This window comes from Leptonotus elevatus, chromosome 3, assembly GCF_054856555.1.
Source record: "Leptonotus elevatus isolate MCC_2025b chromosome 3, RoL_Lele_1.0, whole genome shotgun sequence".
In the NCBI taxonomy this organism is placed as follows: domain Eukaryota; kingdom Metazoa; phylum Chordata; class Actinopteri; order Syngnathiformes; family Syngnathidae; genus Leptonotus; species Leptonotus elevatus.
Window position 1 is genome coordinate 4,099,227 of NC_141241.1, and position 15,873 is coordinate 4,115,099.

The 15,873-nt window shown below is 39.3% G+C and overlaps 1 protein-coding gene across 2 annotated transcripts in view; it reads left to right on the top strand.

The window, feature by feature from the left end:
- lrp4 (low density lipoprotein receptor-related protein 4) overlaps nt 1-15,873 on the top strand; it is a 92,635-nt gene that overhangs the window by 39,000 nt on the left and 37,762 nt on the right. For both annotated transcript variants that reach the window (XM_086071314.1, XM_086071315.1), the window contains exon 3: nt 15,577-15,693. In XM_086071314.1, the coding sequence (XP_085927440.1) occupies nt 15,577-15,693 (117 nt within the window). The remainder of the gene's footprint in view (nt 1-15,576; nt 15,694-15,873) is intronic.

Below are 15,873 nucleotides of genomic sequence, written 5' to 3' on the forward strand. Positions count from 1 at the left end.
GCGCTGATGTGTAAAAGTCGGACGTCCGTGGCAACTTCCCCCTGTTTTCGTGTTAAACATAGATTGAAAGTTTAGCATTTTTATTTTTGGAATGTTTTGGGTTTGTATAAAAAATAAATTAATTAATTCTGCAATGCATTTCAATGGGTATCACGGGCCGGCCTGCAATCAACTGTATAAAGGTCACCACTAAGTGGCTGCCGATTGTTTGCCAACCAGCAGAAAATCAAGTCATACACTTTACTGTACAATATATTAATTTCTTTGTGAAATCTGTTATTACTGTTAAGATGCGCAGTTACAAAAACAAAACATATTTTTTGGAATATTAATCTGAAAAAAGTGTATACGCGAATCAGCTAAAAACCCACATAACTGTACAGGATTTTTCCCTTTAAGCACTCAGCTAACATTACAGAAAATGATTATTTAGCACGTATCAACATAACATGTTTATACTTTTTTGCGGACACTTGCATTTTTAACACTGGGCCTCTCACTTCTTGTACATGAAGCAATAACAGAGTGACCTTGACTGATAAGCCTGCTCATCACAAACTTGCTTGCTTTCCTGCCTAGCTGACCCTCCCTTTTCCCTCCCAAAACCTAACCAGGCTACATAAAGAATTTTCCCATGATAATTTACTGTGCAATCTCTCACGGATCACTTCTTCTTGTAGATTGCTCTGTAAGACTTGTGTATTTTTTAAGCTTCAAATATGAAGAAAGCCAAAAGACAAATTGTTTTCCAGACTGCTTTATTGATCTCACCTCACTACTGAAAATTCCACAACACTACTAAAATCTCAAATCAAACTTTGTGATTGGTAGAAGGAATTTTCTTTTAGAAGCAAGAAACCTACAAACAAAGTGGTTCAAACTTCAAATACCCAATGATGTTTGTTATTGTTAACGTTAGCAAATGTGGAATGATAGATTTTGGTTTTCAACTATAAAACCCAATGTGGTTTGTGTTTCCACCACACAATATGTGGTTGGCATGGTAATAGCTACTTCCGCAACATAAATACCATGACATCATACCAGTGGGACGGTACACTGTATAACTGGCCATTGAAGTGAAACAACGCTGACATTATCCATAAACACCAGGTTTGGTTTGTGCTTTTTTCCCCATTCTGTTGTTACATTCCATTATTTACACAAAACGGGCACTTCTAAAACAATACTGAAAAATTTGACTGTTACATATTTTATACCCCTTTGCATTGAAAGCGTCTAAATGCTTACCGTTACCAAAGCATACTACTTGATGGAAATGCGGACTGCAGTTTCATAGTTCACCTTTTTGAGCAATAACGTAAACCTATTGAGCAGACGTTCCAACTTTTACAATTTAATTCATCCCTGCATGCCGCTAATTTATGTAATGACTGGACTTCGGAATGATGCCAAAAAAGGTACGCATGTGCTCGGGCTGCCATTCCCTGCATAAATAAGAAGAAAATAATAAAAAAGAAAGTATAATTGGACCCATATGGATCCCATCATCACCAAGGGAAACAGTGAGCGGTTGACTGGTCCAGGCAGGGTTGTATTTCTTGTGCAGAAGCAGGCAGAGGCGCTTTGCATTGCTCCATATGACCTTGCTTGAGTGACTTTCTGTACCGGGGGAGCTCTTGACTTTAGCGAGGGCTTTGAGACACTGATGGTTCTGAAGAACACGTCGCTATTGTCACTTGGCAGGAACAGGGTGTCTTCTCCACTTCTAAATGTTTGTGTCTGAATGTGAAATGTCAACGTGAGAGCTGAAAGAGAGGCTGCACGACGAGTTACCATTTTGGGAAATCTTTTAAGAGTCATGTTGGATTCTTTGGGTGTGATGATACTCTTTATTTCCATCAATTGTCTGCCACGTCAAACTAGTTAGAACCTGGCAGATAGGATGCTAATCGTTATTGATCAGTGGCCATTTAAATGTCTGATTGCGACGTATTGATCTGTTGTGTGATGCTTATTGAAAGGAGGCGCTTGGGAGCAGTTGACAGATATCAGAGCACAGAGGTGGACCTTTTGTAATCCGTTAGTACAGTTTGAGCTGTACAAATTACAACTGCCCATTTACTTTGCCCTCAGCCAAAGCCCACCGCCATTTAGTTCGAGTGGCCAGGCTTTGAATTGTATGCACTGCTACGGACACTCAGTGGTAAATGAGTAGCTGTAATCGTGTTGATTCCAATAATTCTGCTCACATTGTCCTGTCTTTTGACATGCATTACTTTTAGCTACTTCTTTGATAGTGCTGTGTTTTTGCAGAGGTGGCAATTTCAAGTCCAGAAAGTAAAAACCCTGCCAAAGTTTGGCTTTAGCCCCTGGTGCTAGCAGGCTAGCTAGCTAGCTTCCTAGCAGGTAAACAAGCACCTTAGGAGCTAGCTAGCTAGCTAGCACCTGGGGGCTAAAGCCAAACATTGGCAGGGTTTTTACTTTCTGGACCTGGATTTGCCACCTCTGTCTTTTGGTTCCTGTAATTGAGCTGCTTAGCATTCATTCAATATTGTAAAAAATAGGGTTGGGTATTGCCAGCAACCTTACGATACAATGCGTATCATGATACAATACTAATCGCGATACATGTGTATCAAGGCGATACACATCCTGATATTTTACTTACATTTTTATGGAAACTCTATGTATGTATACCCAAATGATATTGTTATTATTAGTGCTGTCACTATTAAATATTTTTAGAGTTGATTAATGTACTAATCAGATTCATTAAAATTTTTCATTATAGAGCATTTTTTCCCTGATTACTTTTTATCAACCAGTGATTGGTGGTTATTTTGTACTTTGTGTTCGTATAGTAATTAAAAAAAAAGGGGGGGGGGTGTTGATGATATACTATGTTGCCGGTTCAGTTATTGTTTTCCAAAGTAAAAACAGATGTTTGCAAATGTCTTATTTTGCTTAAAACACAGAAGATGATCAGTCGTCTTTCATGAAGGACTACAGAAATCAATGTACAATTACTGTTTGATTTGCTGAAATCAGAGGATTTGGACAATTTTCAATAAAAAAAATGGCACAAAACAATTTCTTTGCTTATTAAAATAGTTGTCGATTAATTTGATAATCGATTACTTGTCGATTAATTGATACATTTTGTTATTGTGTTGTATAGCAAAAATGTCTTCTTTATGTCTTCTTTGTTCTGGTTTACCATCAGCGCCGTGCCTGGTGGAAATGCGTGCACACTGCACAGCAAGGAGCAGCTTTCCGAGATGTGCCTGGAAAACTTTATGAATGAATGTGCAAAATTTATTCTGATGCTTCCGTATCACTACATCTATTGTAAAGAGGCCCGCAATAAAATATCGCCGTATCGATTTTTTTTTTTTAAGCACACTCATAGTAAAAATCTGAATGAACACTGATTTGAAGAAAATCTCAACTGAGAATGTGAATTGCAGAGGAAAAACATATTTTTTTTTTTATGTGTGTGTTAAATTAATGTTTTTTTTTTGTTTTTGTTTTTTACCCAACTCAGCAGGCACAATAGGCATGTATGGCCGTGGGAATGTAGACTCAAAATGACACGAAAAGACACACTCACACACAGACAAATCCTCTCAGCATATTTTGAACAGTGCAATTCTGTGGCTTCTGGACTTTCTTTTGAACTTGCACATTTATGTCAATTAATCAATTTTTTTTAGACAAAGCAGCTATTGTTCGGCATCACACTGGAGGAATGCGGAGAAACGAGACGTCTGTGAAGCTCCTCTTTGTAAACTTTGGATCTAATTACAATGTGGGAATCACATGGAAATTGTCTAGTGCAGATGTGCCTCTGTGTGCAAGTGAGGGTTTATGCGCTTGTTCCTCCAGATAAAGTTTCATCGCTGTACTGAGACCCCAAAGGCGAAAAGGAGAGTTGATGAGGGACTTTGAAGAACATTAAATTTCCTTTTTAGAGGCATGTGAGTCCGTTGAAGTAAAAGAGCGAGCAAATGACACTCAGGGAACACTAATATAGTTGATGGAGTTTCAAGGTGAGTAGAAAATGGGCTTTGCAGCTGGTAGTTTTCTTTCATCACCTTGTATATAGTATGGCGGCACATGACAGTCACAGTCAGTGGAAAGGAAGCATGTCTTGTAAATCTAATCAGCCTTCCTGTTTTAATAGTAATTATTTAGCCTCATATTTAAAAGTTTTAAAAAACTGCTCCAGTACAACGCACCGTCATCCCTGCGCCCTACCCATTGATTAAAAAAAAGAAAGAAGAAGAAGAAGCTAAGTGCAGTGTGAAAAGGCCTTAAGGCATCTATTCGTTATGCTGTAAAGTGCAGTGACTATAAAAATGAACAAAACATGCCCATGCCTAATAATTTGTAGAAAATCGAACTAAATCAGCTTATCACATAACTGTAGTGAAACTGGTCAAATTCACTGTTACGTTACGTTAGCCAACATTTCTGGGCTTTTAATCATACACTCATTTCCGCAAAGGATAATGGACGACCGTAGAAGTTATCGTATGTAAAATAAGACATACCACATCTCAAGGACAAAACAACGCTTCATAGAACGCTAAACACAGATGTTTCATAGGTTTAATAAATCTTCTGTTTTTATTAAACAGCCTAGTGGCATGTGGCCAGAATAACACTTATTGCTGTGTTTCAGAGCCTCTGACATGAATCACCGTTCCATTAGTGATCAATAATGTATGTTAATGCACTTACAGCCAACACGTTCATAAACCTTCAGGAGGTGATATTTAGAGTTGTGCATTTGTTTTGTTTCTAAGACATGAATCTTTGTGTTGTATTGTGTTAAAGGCTATGCAAACAGTATGCTATATTATAGTTTGCATTCGATTTACTTTCCTCTGTTAAAGTTATGTTTCCTGCACTCGCGACACTCAGGGTCCACTTCACAGATCTGTGTTGTCCCTTGCCAACTTTTTAAACCGTTTTAAAACTGCACCAAGATGCATGCATCTCGTGCCAGATTTGCGCAGATCACAGAAATAGAGCCTTCAGTTTTTATTTTTGAATGTTATTCATGGCTGTATTTCTGTGCGCCTCCAAGTGTGTTGTTAGAGCATAATGTATAATAATAAATGAGTAATAGTTCACCCCGGTTGTGTCCCTGTGAACCCTTGACATACCCTCATATTGTAATGGACACAAGCAAAACTAACTGAGGTTGATTAATGCGTCTGCCCCACCATCGCGTATCTGAATTCTCTTTCATGAACTCTTTTGAAAGTTCAAAGTAATAAAACATAACAACCCACCCTGATTCGGGACGTTCAAAACAGAATATGTGACGGAATAAAGATTTATTTATCTTCAGCAATTTTATAATTTGTACCCTGCTGCCAGCACCTCCCTGCGCGTCATTCACATTTATTTGGATTTATTTTGGTTGCGCTGCCCTGATATAAGCAGCAAGACATGAGCTGTGTTTGGATTCCTGCTGAGTTGAAAGTAGTTGAGCATGTTGAAGTGTGAATGCTTTCGGCGAGAGTGACATTAAAGCAAACGAAGATGGATGCCAAATTCAGTATGTAACCTCTTTCACATACAAATTGGGAAGCATCGCTATAAACACGAACGAGTCCACTACGATTGCAGATCTTATGAGCTGCAGCAATATACCACCCAAGTGTGTGCAAATGTACTGATCCAGCATTCTGTAATGCTGGCGTTTTAAATCACCGCTGGAGTAAAATCCCCGGCCTGGAACTCTTTTTATGGGGAGGTGGAGGCTGCGTTTAGTTTATTGTGTTCTGTTAGCACACACTGGTCTGCCAGGTTTGACTTGCAACATCAATTCACAAAGGACCGCTGATCAACTACTGTTGCGGACGACAAAATGGTAACTCATTTTTGGAAAGTCTACTTCATTCCTGACCACACAGTAAATTCTGTAGAGTAAATTTGACTCTATTTAGAGTGGGACTAAATAAACTCAGTTTTAATGTAATATTCACTACGCTTGGAAGTTGGCAAAATAAAGAATTGAAAAAAAATAAAAAATCACTCAAAGGTTGAGGAATGAACTAACGACCTTCAACTTGGGAGACAGACGATCATACTCCCTGAGCCACGCAGCTCGTGTCAGCTGGAATCTTCGTAACTCCAAGAGAGCAAAAATTATGTTTTTTGGTCTCCTCTTGGAGATAAGCAAACAGTAGGAGGGGCTTAGCTCAGGTGGTAGTGTGGCAGTCTTCCAAGCTGAAGGTCGAGAGTTTGTTCCTCAACCCTTGGTGACTTTTTATTTTTATTTATTTATTATTATTTATAAATAAAGTCAAGTTTACTCTCCAGAATTTACTGTGTACTGTTGAGTTTGCGTACCACTTATGACAACTCGTGTGTGTCATCTGTTTTTTTCCTCATCTTTTCAATCAAAACAGATTTTTGGATTCAAATCGTTTTGTTTTTTGTTGCACCTTGTATATTTGTGATTTCTGTCTCATTCAATGACAAACATATTCAAGCCCTCTGATGTTACTGTTTACACTTCAGCGAATAAATGAGTACAAATAATCTGTAACATTTAATAATAAAATGATAGCAGAAGACATTTAAAGATGTTTTTTTATTTATTTTTTTTGTTAGGAGTTTAACTCATTCACTCCCAGCCATTTTCACTGAAGCAACCACCTTCGCTCCCGGCTGTTTTACTGGATTTTGACTGATTTTGCAAGGCCCACAGAATATTGTGTTCCATTGCTATAAAAACATGGAACCTACCAAAAGAAAGATTAGTCTCTTTTTTCATCAGGAAGAAAAAGTATTTTTTATATCTGTTTCTTTTTTGCAGCAATTAGCATTAGAATATAGCAAAGTTTCATCATTATTCACAAATCTGTTTCTGTGGGTAAATGAGCTTGTTTGCAACATGGTCCTGCTTGATCTCTTATACTCTGCTGCCACCTTCTGGCAGTTGTTGTAACTACAACAATTGCTTCAACCATTCTCTTCTGTTTAGAAGCTGCATCAATGCTCTAGCACAAAAGAAACATAACGTATAAATACATTTCTGGGACCATGACTATATTCAAAATAGAACGTTTTTAATATACTGCACAAAAATATAAACCCAACACTTTCAGAAATGCTCACTAACACAGATTTAGACAGATTTGTGAATAATATTTGAGGGAAATGACTTTTTGTGTATGTAGAAAAAGTTTTATATCTTTGAGTCCAGCTGACGAAAAATGGGAGCGCAAAACAAAAGTTTTGCATTTGTTTTTGTCCAGTGTAAAATCCAAACTTGCTCTTTAGAAGTGTCTGCAAATGTCCAAAACTCAAAGTGGTTCTCCTGAAACTATTGCTACATGTACAAAAAAAAAAGACACCCAAGCACTTTTAACCCACCATTGAGCAGTTGTAGCCAATCAGAAAGCAGCTGGGACAGCAGGAACCCAACTGGCCCCAAAGCAGGAATGGAGAAGATTAGGACCCCATTCCCACCTTCTGTCATGTCAATTTCTCACTCCAGACCTCCATCAGGTCATCTCAGCATCCTGTCCGCCATCCCCTTATCATGCTTCTCACCTTATTTTAATCCAAGACTTTCGCATTCCTTCCTCACAAGGTTGAATTTTTCTTGCTTGGCTCAGCATGTTTGCCTTCGAGTCCATCTCCTCTTGCCTTGTATTATTCTTTTTTACGTCTTTCTGTCTCCGGCTTTGATCGAAGCTTTGGAAACATTAGCATAATCCTCCTCCCCCCCCCCCCCCTCCTTCTCCCTCTTCGTCCTCTACATGCCTCCGTTTTGCTCAAACCCTTTTCTCTCCTCCACTTCCTCCTTCAGTATTTACAGCCTCTTCACTAAATGAAGCTGGCACAGAAAATACATGTTTAGAAGCAGATAGGGGCTCAGAAAGGGATAGGTAGAATAAAAGAGCTTCGTTTAAACATCATCTCGACACTTGCTCTTTTACGAGAAAGTTTGAGGGAGTCCCCAATTTCCATGACAATTTTAAAACTATGCAATTTCTATGGATGATAAATGCATTTAAATAGCGCTTTATTTACACCGTACGCTGCCAAAAGCGCTTTCCAAGGCCTCACATTCACCCATTTATGCACACAATCGGACACCAATGAGTGGCTGCTGCCAGGCTCACTGGCAGAGAATTAAGGTTCTGTGTGTTGCCCAAGGACACAGTCAGAGCCGGTATTTGAACCGGCAACCTTTTGGTCGTTCGGCAATCTGCTCTAACAGCCACGTCACAGCTTCCCAAATCAAGGTTGATGATCGGCTCTGCAGAAGCCTGACAATGATCGCAATCGCTTGAACCAGGTGTGTTGGATGAGGGGAACAACAGTTGATTATGTCAGTTAATTTGTCTTTTGTGACAATTGTAGATGCATCATGTCATACATATATTAAATGTTGACACATGAAAATCAAATTTGCTCGTATGGAAACAATTTGATTGATTTAATTGATCTTTCAGGGGTTACAATGTATCCCAAACTACCAGAGGCAATTGTGATACAGCAATCGTTTGCAGTAAATATGATCCGGGTGGAGAAGACTGTTTTATTCTCGGCATCTTACAAGAGTCTTTTTTTTCTTTTCTTTTCTCTTTTTTTTTTTTTGGTACTCCTGCCATCAGCAGGACTAAGTCAGCACTAAGTTTGACAGCTTTGGATTTTTGCTCTCGAAGAGCAAGGCCTGCCGCTCGTTTCTGATGTTGGAGCACCAGCAAAACAAATGTAGGTCATATTCAGACTTCAGCCACAGTTTTTAGGGCTTGTGTTTATTTTGCACTTTCCCGCTCCAAAACTATAAATGATACATTCTCACATCTTTATATTAATCCAACAGTCTGATCATTTGGATTGTTTGCACAGTGTAATGGCATGTAGCTGTATCAAAATTAAAGGACTCATTAGAGTCTATGGATTTACACATTCACAAGTAATTTGTTATAAACTGCTTGGTTTGGAGCGTAGATGTTTTGTGTTTTGTCTCAGGGTTATTTCCATCTTCTCTTGAGCAGTAGTGTAGCAGTGAAGCAGTTTAGAAGCACTCCTGTCCTAATTCAACTACTTTTAGAGTGGAACGTTAGAAACCTTCTTGCCACAAAGTAGCCCTGACCTAAAGTGCACTCTATTGGCTTTAAAATGGAGCATATATAAAAACGATATTGGGTTGTATTCACAGAGACTACTAACTAGCATTTATGAGACCAATAAACTCATCGTCAAAATCTTGATTGAGGTCTGTCCACTTCTGTATAAAACAAGCCAGCTGACTTTCCTTCAATATGAGCTACTGGCAACTTTCGGTCTTTTTCTTCAGCTCTTTTATTTGAATATTGCTGCACTGCAAATTGAACATCACGTTCTTTATACTGCAGCATAAATTGACATTATGCATTCCAGTTTTTTTGAGTTCATGCCAAGAGTGACAGACGTTCAAAATCTTGAATCTTGCAGAAAGTTCTAAAATCCCAATAGTGCTGCTGTAGCTGCAAAGGGGACCAGCTCTCGATGTTGTCTTATAGTTTTTGTTTCTGCAATAGTAATGCTAATACTAATAAATATAGATGAAATCAAGATATGCATATCCGTCTGAGAGTTTCTAAACATATGTGTCTGGATTAATTTATGAATGATGTGTGGTTGGCTAGCACAAAGGTGGAGGATGTCCAATGAAAACCATCACGCAGACCGTTGCTGGATACTCTGCCAAGGAAAACCAAAACTCAGCCGGTAGTTTTACTCTGGCTGCTGGCGAGAGTTGTCTCGAATCAGATAAGCCCTCTGTGTCAAATAAGCCCAAGCACAGGAGAAGATCACATCGACAAAAGGAGAGAGGCATTTTTCAGGCCTCCCTGTCGAGCAGCATACGTTCCCATAGGAACATTTTCAGCCTTAAGTGACCTCAGTGTCATTTTTTCCATTTCAACTGAACTCTCTGTTTTTGTTGTTGTTTTTGCACACACACTATATTTACACCCCCACCAAAGAAAAACAGTGAAATAAAATAAACTATTTATATAGTATTTTGTGCTAAGCTAATATCCTGGAATTGGATAGCAAATATTGACTAGCTCCATGTTCTGAGCTTTGTTAGGGTTAACAATAAAAGTTATGTCAAAATGTTTTGAGGCTTTATTTTCTTTCTACTAAATATTTTTCATTCCACATGAACCAAATTAAGTTCTGTTTTTTATTTGCGAGTCAGTCTCTCCCTTCCAAAATGCCAATCAACAATTCTTGCGAAGATCACTTAAATTATATTTGTCACAATGTTGGATGTGCTTCTCCGTCTGTGTGTGGAATGACATAATTCCACTGTGATGAACTGTTTCCATGGGAGATGACAGTAATCTGGAAAGGAAATGAAATATGTTGGACACAAAAAGAAAACCTTTGACTGAGGATCCTCCTTAGTTGTACGCCTCTATCCTTCTCCGGCGTGCACATCTGTTTTTTTTAGACAGCCTTCTCTTTGTAAAGATGTTCATCCCCTTCATATGTTGAGCCACAGTGATAAGCAGCATTAAGACAGATATATTGGTCCCATTAGAGGCACTTGATTCCGCTGCTCTACAGGAAAGAGCGGGTCATTAACTTGCTGCTCAAGGCCACTTAAAGATGCACGCACATTTACTTGAGGCGCACACACATCTGCACGCAAAAATGCGGTTAGCATTTTATTTGACTTGTGGCAGAAGCCTCACTCGAGAAGCCTTCTTTTATAGAGAGCATTAGTTCGCGTAACTATGTAGAAAACTGTATCGGACTGATCTAAATATCATCCTCACAACACCGACATTTTAATTGTTACTAACTGTATTTTAAAAAGTACGTTTGTGAAGAACGGTCATTTTTGGTAACATGATCAAAGGGGACCGTCTTACTTAAAACTTCCTCCTTAAATAAAAGGTATAAAAGTCACCAACAAAAATCCACTCTGTTGGCGAGATGACAGATGAGAGATACAGTAGATGGATCTCACCCTTGTGTAGTAGTGACAAATAGTCGACGTCGACTCTCGCTATTGTTCTCAGATTTATGTGGCCAAAAGTGGTGAAAATGTCTTGATTTTATTTGGAACAGTGAGGCCAATTTCTTTGTTTTTGGCATTGGCATGAAAACATGAATATTTGAGAAGATATCAACATTTCAGCTTTTATTACCATTTTTTTTTTTTTTTTTTTTTTTTGCATTATCTTTGTTTGTAAGAAATTTCCAGGCTTTAAAATGTTTTGTTTTGGAAAGTACTCCTTTCGAGAGGAAGTCAACCCCAAATTTTCTTTACAATATGTTGTATGCGCCACCACTAGTCTAAACACAGCATTTAGATTAATACTGTATTTGTGGAATATGAATTAAGCAGTAAAATCCAACGGTTTTTATCCTTCTAAGGTGGTGGCCATTTTGCCCGCTTGGTGGCGACTGAAAAAAATGCTCAGAGCTCCGGTAACAGCTAATAACCAATCACGACTCAGCTTCAGAAAACTCTGAGCAACTGTGATGTCATTTTCAGTCGACAACAAGTGGCAAAATGGTCGTCACCCTCAGAAGGATAAAAGTGCTGCTTAACTCATATTTCACAAACACAACTAACTAACTAACTAAGCTATAGAACATATTGTAAATAAGATTTTTGGGTTGACTAATTGCTTCCAGAATGCTAACTAACTAACTAACCTATAGAACATATTGCAAATACGATTTTTGGGTTGACTTCCTCTTTGTGTCCTCTTTCGGAGGTGAAAAACATGTTGATGTTTTAAAAGTCCCCTTTTATCATTTTAATCTTTTGCATTCAATCTGCTTTTGCATCCAATCCACATGCCGCAGAGATGTCACGCTTAAAACCGGTCACAGACTCATTTTGACATATTGTACTACGTTATGCATGATAGAAGAGTAGGACAAAATTGGATTATGATGGAAGGTCACCTTTAAGTGTAGATATGGACTTGGCCGGTCTGAAAGCATCCACTTTTTGTCCCCTGATGATTTTGTTTGTTTTTTTGGCAGTGCGTTTTGGGTCATTATCTTGCAGCAAGATGAAGGATATCCCAATCAGTATGGTTGCAATTTGAACCCCAGAAATTCTCCAATTTAAAGCCCGTGGTGTAGAAGAGTTGTGCGTGGGTCTAACAAAAATGATCTTTTCTTTCTTTTGTCAGTTGCTTGTAGTGGTTTCATATTCATATGGCAGGTAGACAGTCATCTATTGTAGCGCAAAGAGATTTGAGGCAAAAGGTTAAAATACAGCCAGTTGATTCCTGGAATGCGTCAAAGCACCACATGAGGGAAACATTACATGTTATGAGGGTTTTATGAGTATGTGTGCGTGTGTGTGTGTGTTTGTTGGTCTCAGAAGAAGGAATGCATTGGTTGCAAATCTGAGTTAAGCATAATCTGTCTGATAAGCGGGATCAAAGAAGTAAGAGAGCTCATCAAACATCCCAGGATGCCCCTGCGGATCCTCCTAATATTGAGGGGGAAAAATAAATACCATGGAGTGCCTATATGCATTTTTGTACATTTTCACAAGTTAAAGAGAGCGAGAGTGCTAATGCGTTCATAACGTTTTTGTTTTTGCAGTCTCACAAACAAAAGCACCGTAATTTAGCTATTTGTCCAACGTTTGAAAGCTGTGCACATTCAGCCGTGATGTTGACTGATTTTTTAAGTATTTGTTTTTGCTTGACAGTAGGTGGGTTTCCATCGGGTTTTATTCGAATTTTCAAGAAATGCGAAAATAAAACTGGATGGAAACGCTAGAAATACCAAAAGGGGCCCAAAATTCGCAAAATAGTTTTTAACGCTTGGAGAGTGGATTTTGAAGTGTATCTAAAAAAAAGAAAATGCAAATTTTGGCCATAGAAACAGGTTTTGCGAATAAACGCTGACAAGACCGGATAAACTTCGCATGTTTTGACCGGATATTACGTCACGTACGTTTGTAGTCCCAAAGCAATGTCGGACGATAAATTAAGGTATGTTTGGGGGGACGGCGAAACTGAAATCTTTTTGGAATCAATTAAACAAGCAAATATTAATGCTATTTTAGATGGAAAACCGCAAAGAAACGCTACGGTTTATCGAGAATTACAAAAGCAAACTCATACTATGTCATCGCACGGCGCAGTCGCTTCCTCGTCTTCTTCTTCTTTTAAATTACTGGTGGATCACATCTCTATGGTGTATACCGCCACCTACAGCAGCGGAGTCCCCTCTCAATATTCGCAAAAGAAGAACAGATGGAAACGGGCATAAGTTGCATGTCCGTTTAGCTCATTTTCAGTAAATTCCCTTAAAGAATTCGAAACAATTGGATGGAAACCTGACTATTCACGGACAAGGAGTGACAAAGACATTAAATTGCATTCCTCATTTCATTACATGGACATTTTTCAATTGTTTTCGTGTTAGATCGACCACCTGAAGGCTAACTTTTGCAATTGCTGCATATCAGATACTATCTGGATCACATATACTGTTTTCTGATGGCAAATAAAAGTGCACTACTGTTGCCTATCTGCATAATAAATGAGCCAGATGATCACTCCGGTCGCCAAATTATTCCGAAACAGAATTCATCAGACGTGAAGAGAATGTAGAAGCAACTTCTGTATGATTATGTCTCGCTGTCTTTATCTTTGTCTTGAATAATGTAAAATCCAAGCAAGAGTATGTGGGTCAGTGGGGCTTTCCTTTACCCGGGAGACCTGCGCCACGCCCCAACACACACACTTAATTCACTCCCTAAGCCCCGAGTTGTCTGCCTGTCTGCCATAGTGGTTAACTCGCTGTGTGACGTCATGCATTTTTCATAAAGTCTGCAAAGCCCAGTCAATATTTAATATCTGGTATTGACAAGCCAGGCCGGTGGCAAGACGAGCTCCCTTCCTCCCACTTTCATCTATCTCTGGGCCGTAATTAAATTAGCTCTGTCTGCGCATGACAAAGAGCCAGTCATTAGACAGTGAGTGGCTGCACTTATTACGGATATGAAGTTAAGCAGGAATGCGCTGAGTTGAGCTTGGTTTGCATTGTGGCTTTCCGCATCTTGGGACAAGCTGGAACAAAAAGTGGACATCAGGCAAATAAAGACAATACCTATTCAATGTAACTGGATTTTAATCTTTCATTTTATTGATTTGTGGCATATTCCGTTTTCTCCCCCCAATGCATTTTAATGGACGTCAGTTTTACACAGATTTTTACTATTTGTGGGGTGGCTCGGCCCCTTTTCCCTACAAATAGCGGGGGTCAACTGTAAATATATTGTTAAAATAAATATTGTGTGACGTGATCATTTAAGTATCAACATTTAAGAATATTAATACAAATAAACACCGTAACAGGAACATTTGAGGCAACTTTTAACTTTTTTATTTATTATTGTGAGAGCTCAGTATTATTCATTCGTCAGCCTTCCCAAGTCAACATGTCATCATCATCACCACTCTTTTTTTGTGTTTTTTGTGTGTGTGTGGGGGGGGGGGGGGGGGGTTTGTGCTCTTTAATTCACCTGAAACCCAGACCGCCTATAAACCCCAGACCCTTAACCGGATACTTCAGAGTCCTGCCAGAGTCGTGAAGTTGTCAGGAGACCAGAGGAAGGATCAAAGGGAAGAAAGATAATAATAATAATAATAATAATAATGTGTCAGATTTATATAGCGCTAGACACTCAAAGATGCTTTACAATGGATACATTATTCATGCATTCACACTCTGGTGGCGTTAAGCTACTTAAGTAGCCACAGCTGCCCTGGGGCAGGCTGACGGAGCGTGGCTGCCAGTATGCGCTTACGGCCCCTCTGACCACCACCAAACATTCGCACCAGTAGCACTGGAGGCAATGAGTGTGAAGTGCCTTGCCCAAGGACACAACGACGCATGACTTTGGGAGAGCGAGGATCGAACCGCCAACCTTTTGGTTACTGAACGACCGTCTCTACACCCTGAGCCACGGCCACCACAAGATGAAACAAAGTAAAATCCAGTACCAACCAGACACCACCCTACCACCCACAGAGTTACAAAACCAGAATATTTCACTAACCCCAGAAACATCTAAATTCCAACAGGTTAGGGAGACCTCAGTGACCAGAGGAAAGACTAAAGGAAGGAAGGAAGGATAGATGAAGCAGAATGAGATCCACAAACGGCGACCATGATTCAGCGACCATTGGGAGAAGCAAATTCAGTTTGAGTTTCAGTAGATGCTGGTGCGGCTTTTCACTGTTAAAAAAACATGAGCTTTGTAGAGCTTTGGTTGTGTATTTTCTGGTTGGGGAGACCTCAGGTTTTTTTTTTTTCAATATCTTTGTCTGCCTGACACTTAAATAGATTTACGCATAAGTAAATTAAAGAAAAATAAGTTTGGCATGAAAAGGCAACATTGCTGGGGGCATGTGCAGGGTATAGTAGATAGTTTTTGCCTGTGACTCCCCCCCCCCACCCCCCCAAAAAACAACAACACAGACACAGCCCTTCCAGCAATCTGCACACCCTCATTTCCTCTCATTTCCGCTGCGTAAGCGCCTGTTTATCTTTCATGTCTTCACCCTGACAAACTTGTTTGGCCTTGTTTATTTGCAGTGCTTCCCACCTGCTCCCCACTGGACTTCCACTGCGACAATGGCAAATGTATACGACGTTCGTGGGTCTGTGACGGAGACAACGACTGCGAGGATGACTCCGATGAGCAGGACTGTCGTAAGTGCTCTTCGTCACGCTATGGAAGCGAATTACTCACTCAATCAGCAGGCAGGCACATACATAATCACACACTGATTGCAAAAATAATAATATTAAAATTGAGCAGAATTGGAATTATAAGGATGGGTTGGATTCAGAATCAGATTGAGAACATTTTATTTATTGCCATGGAGAAAA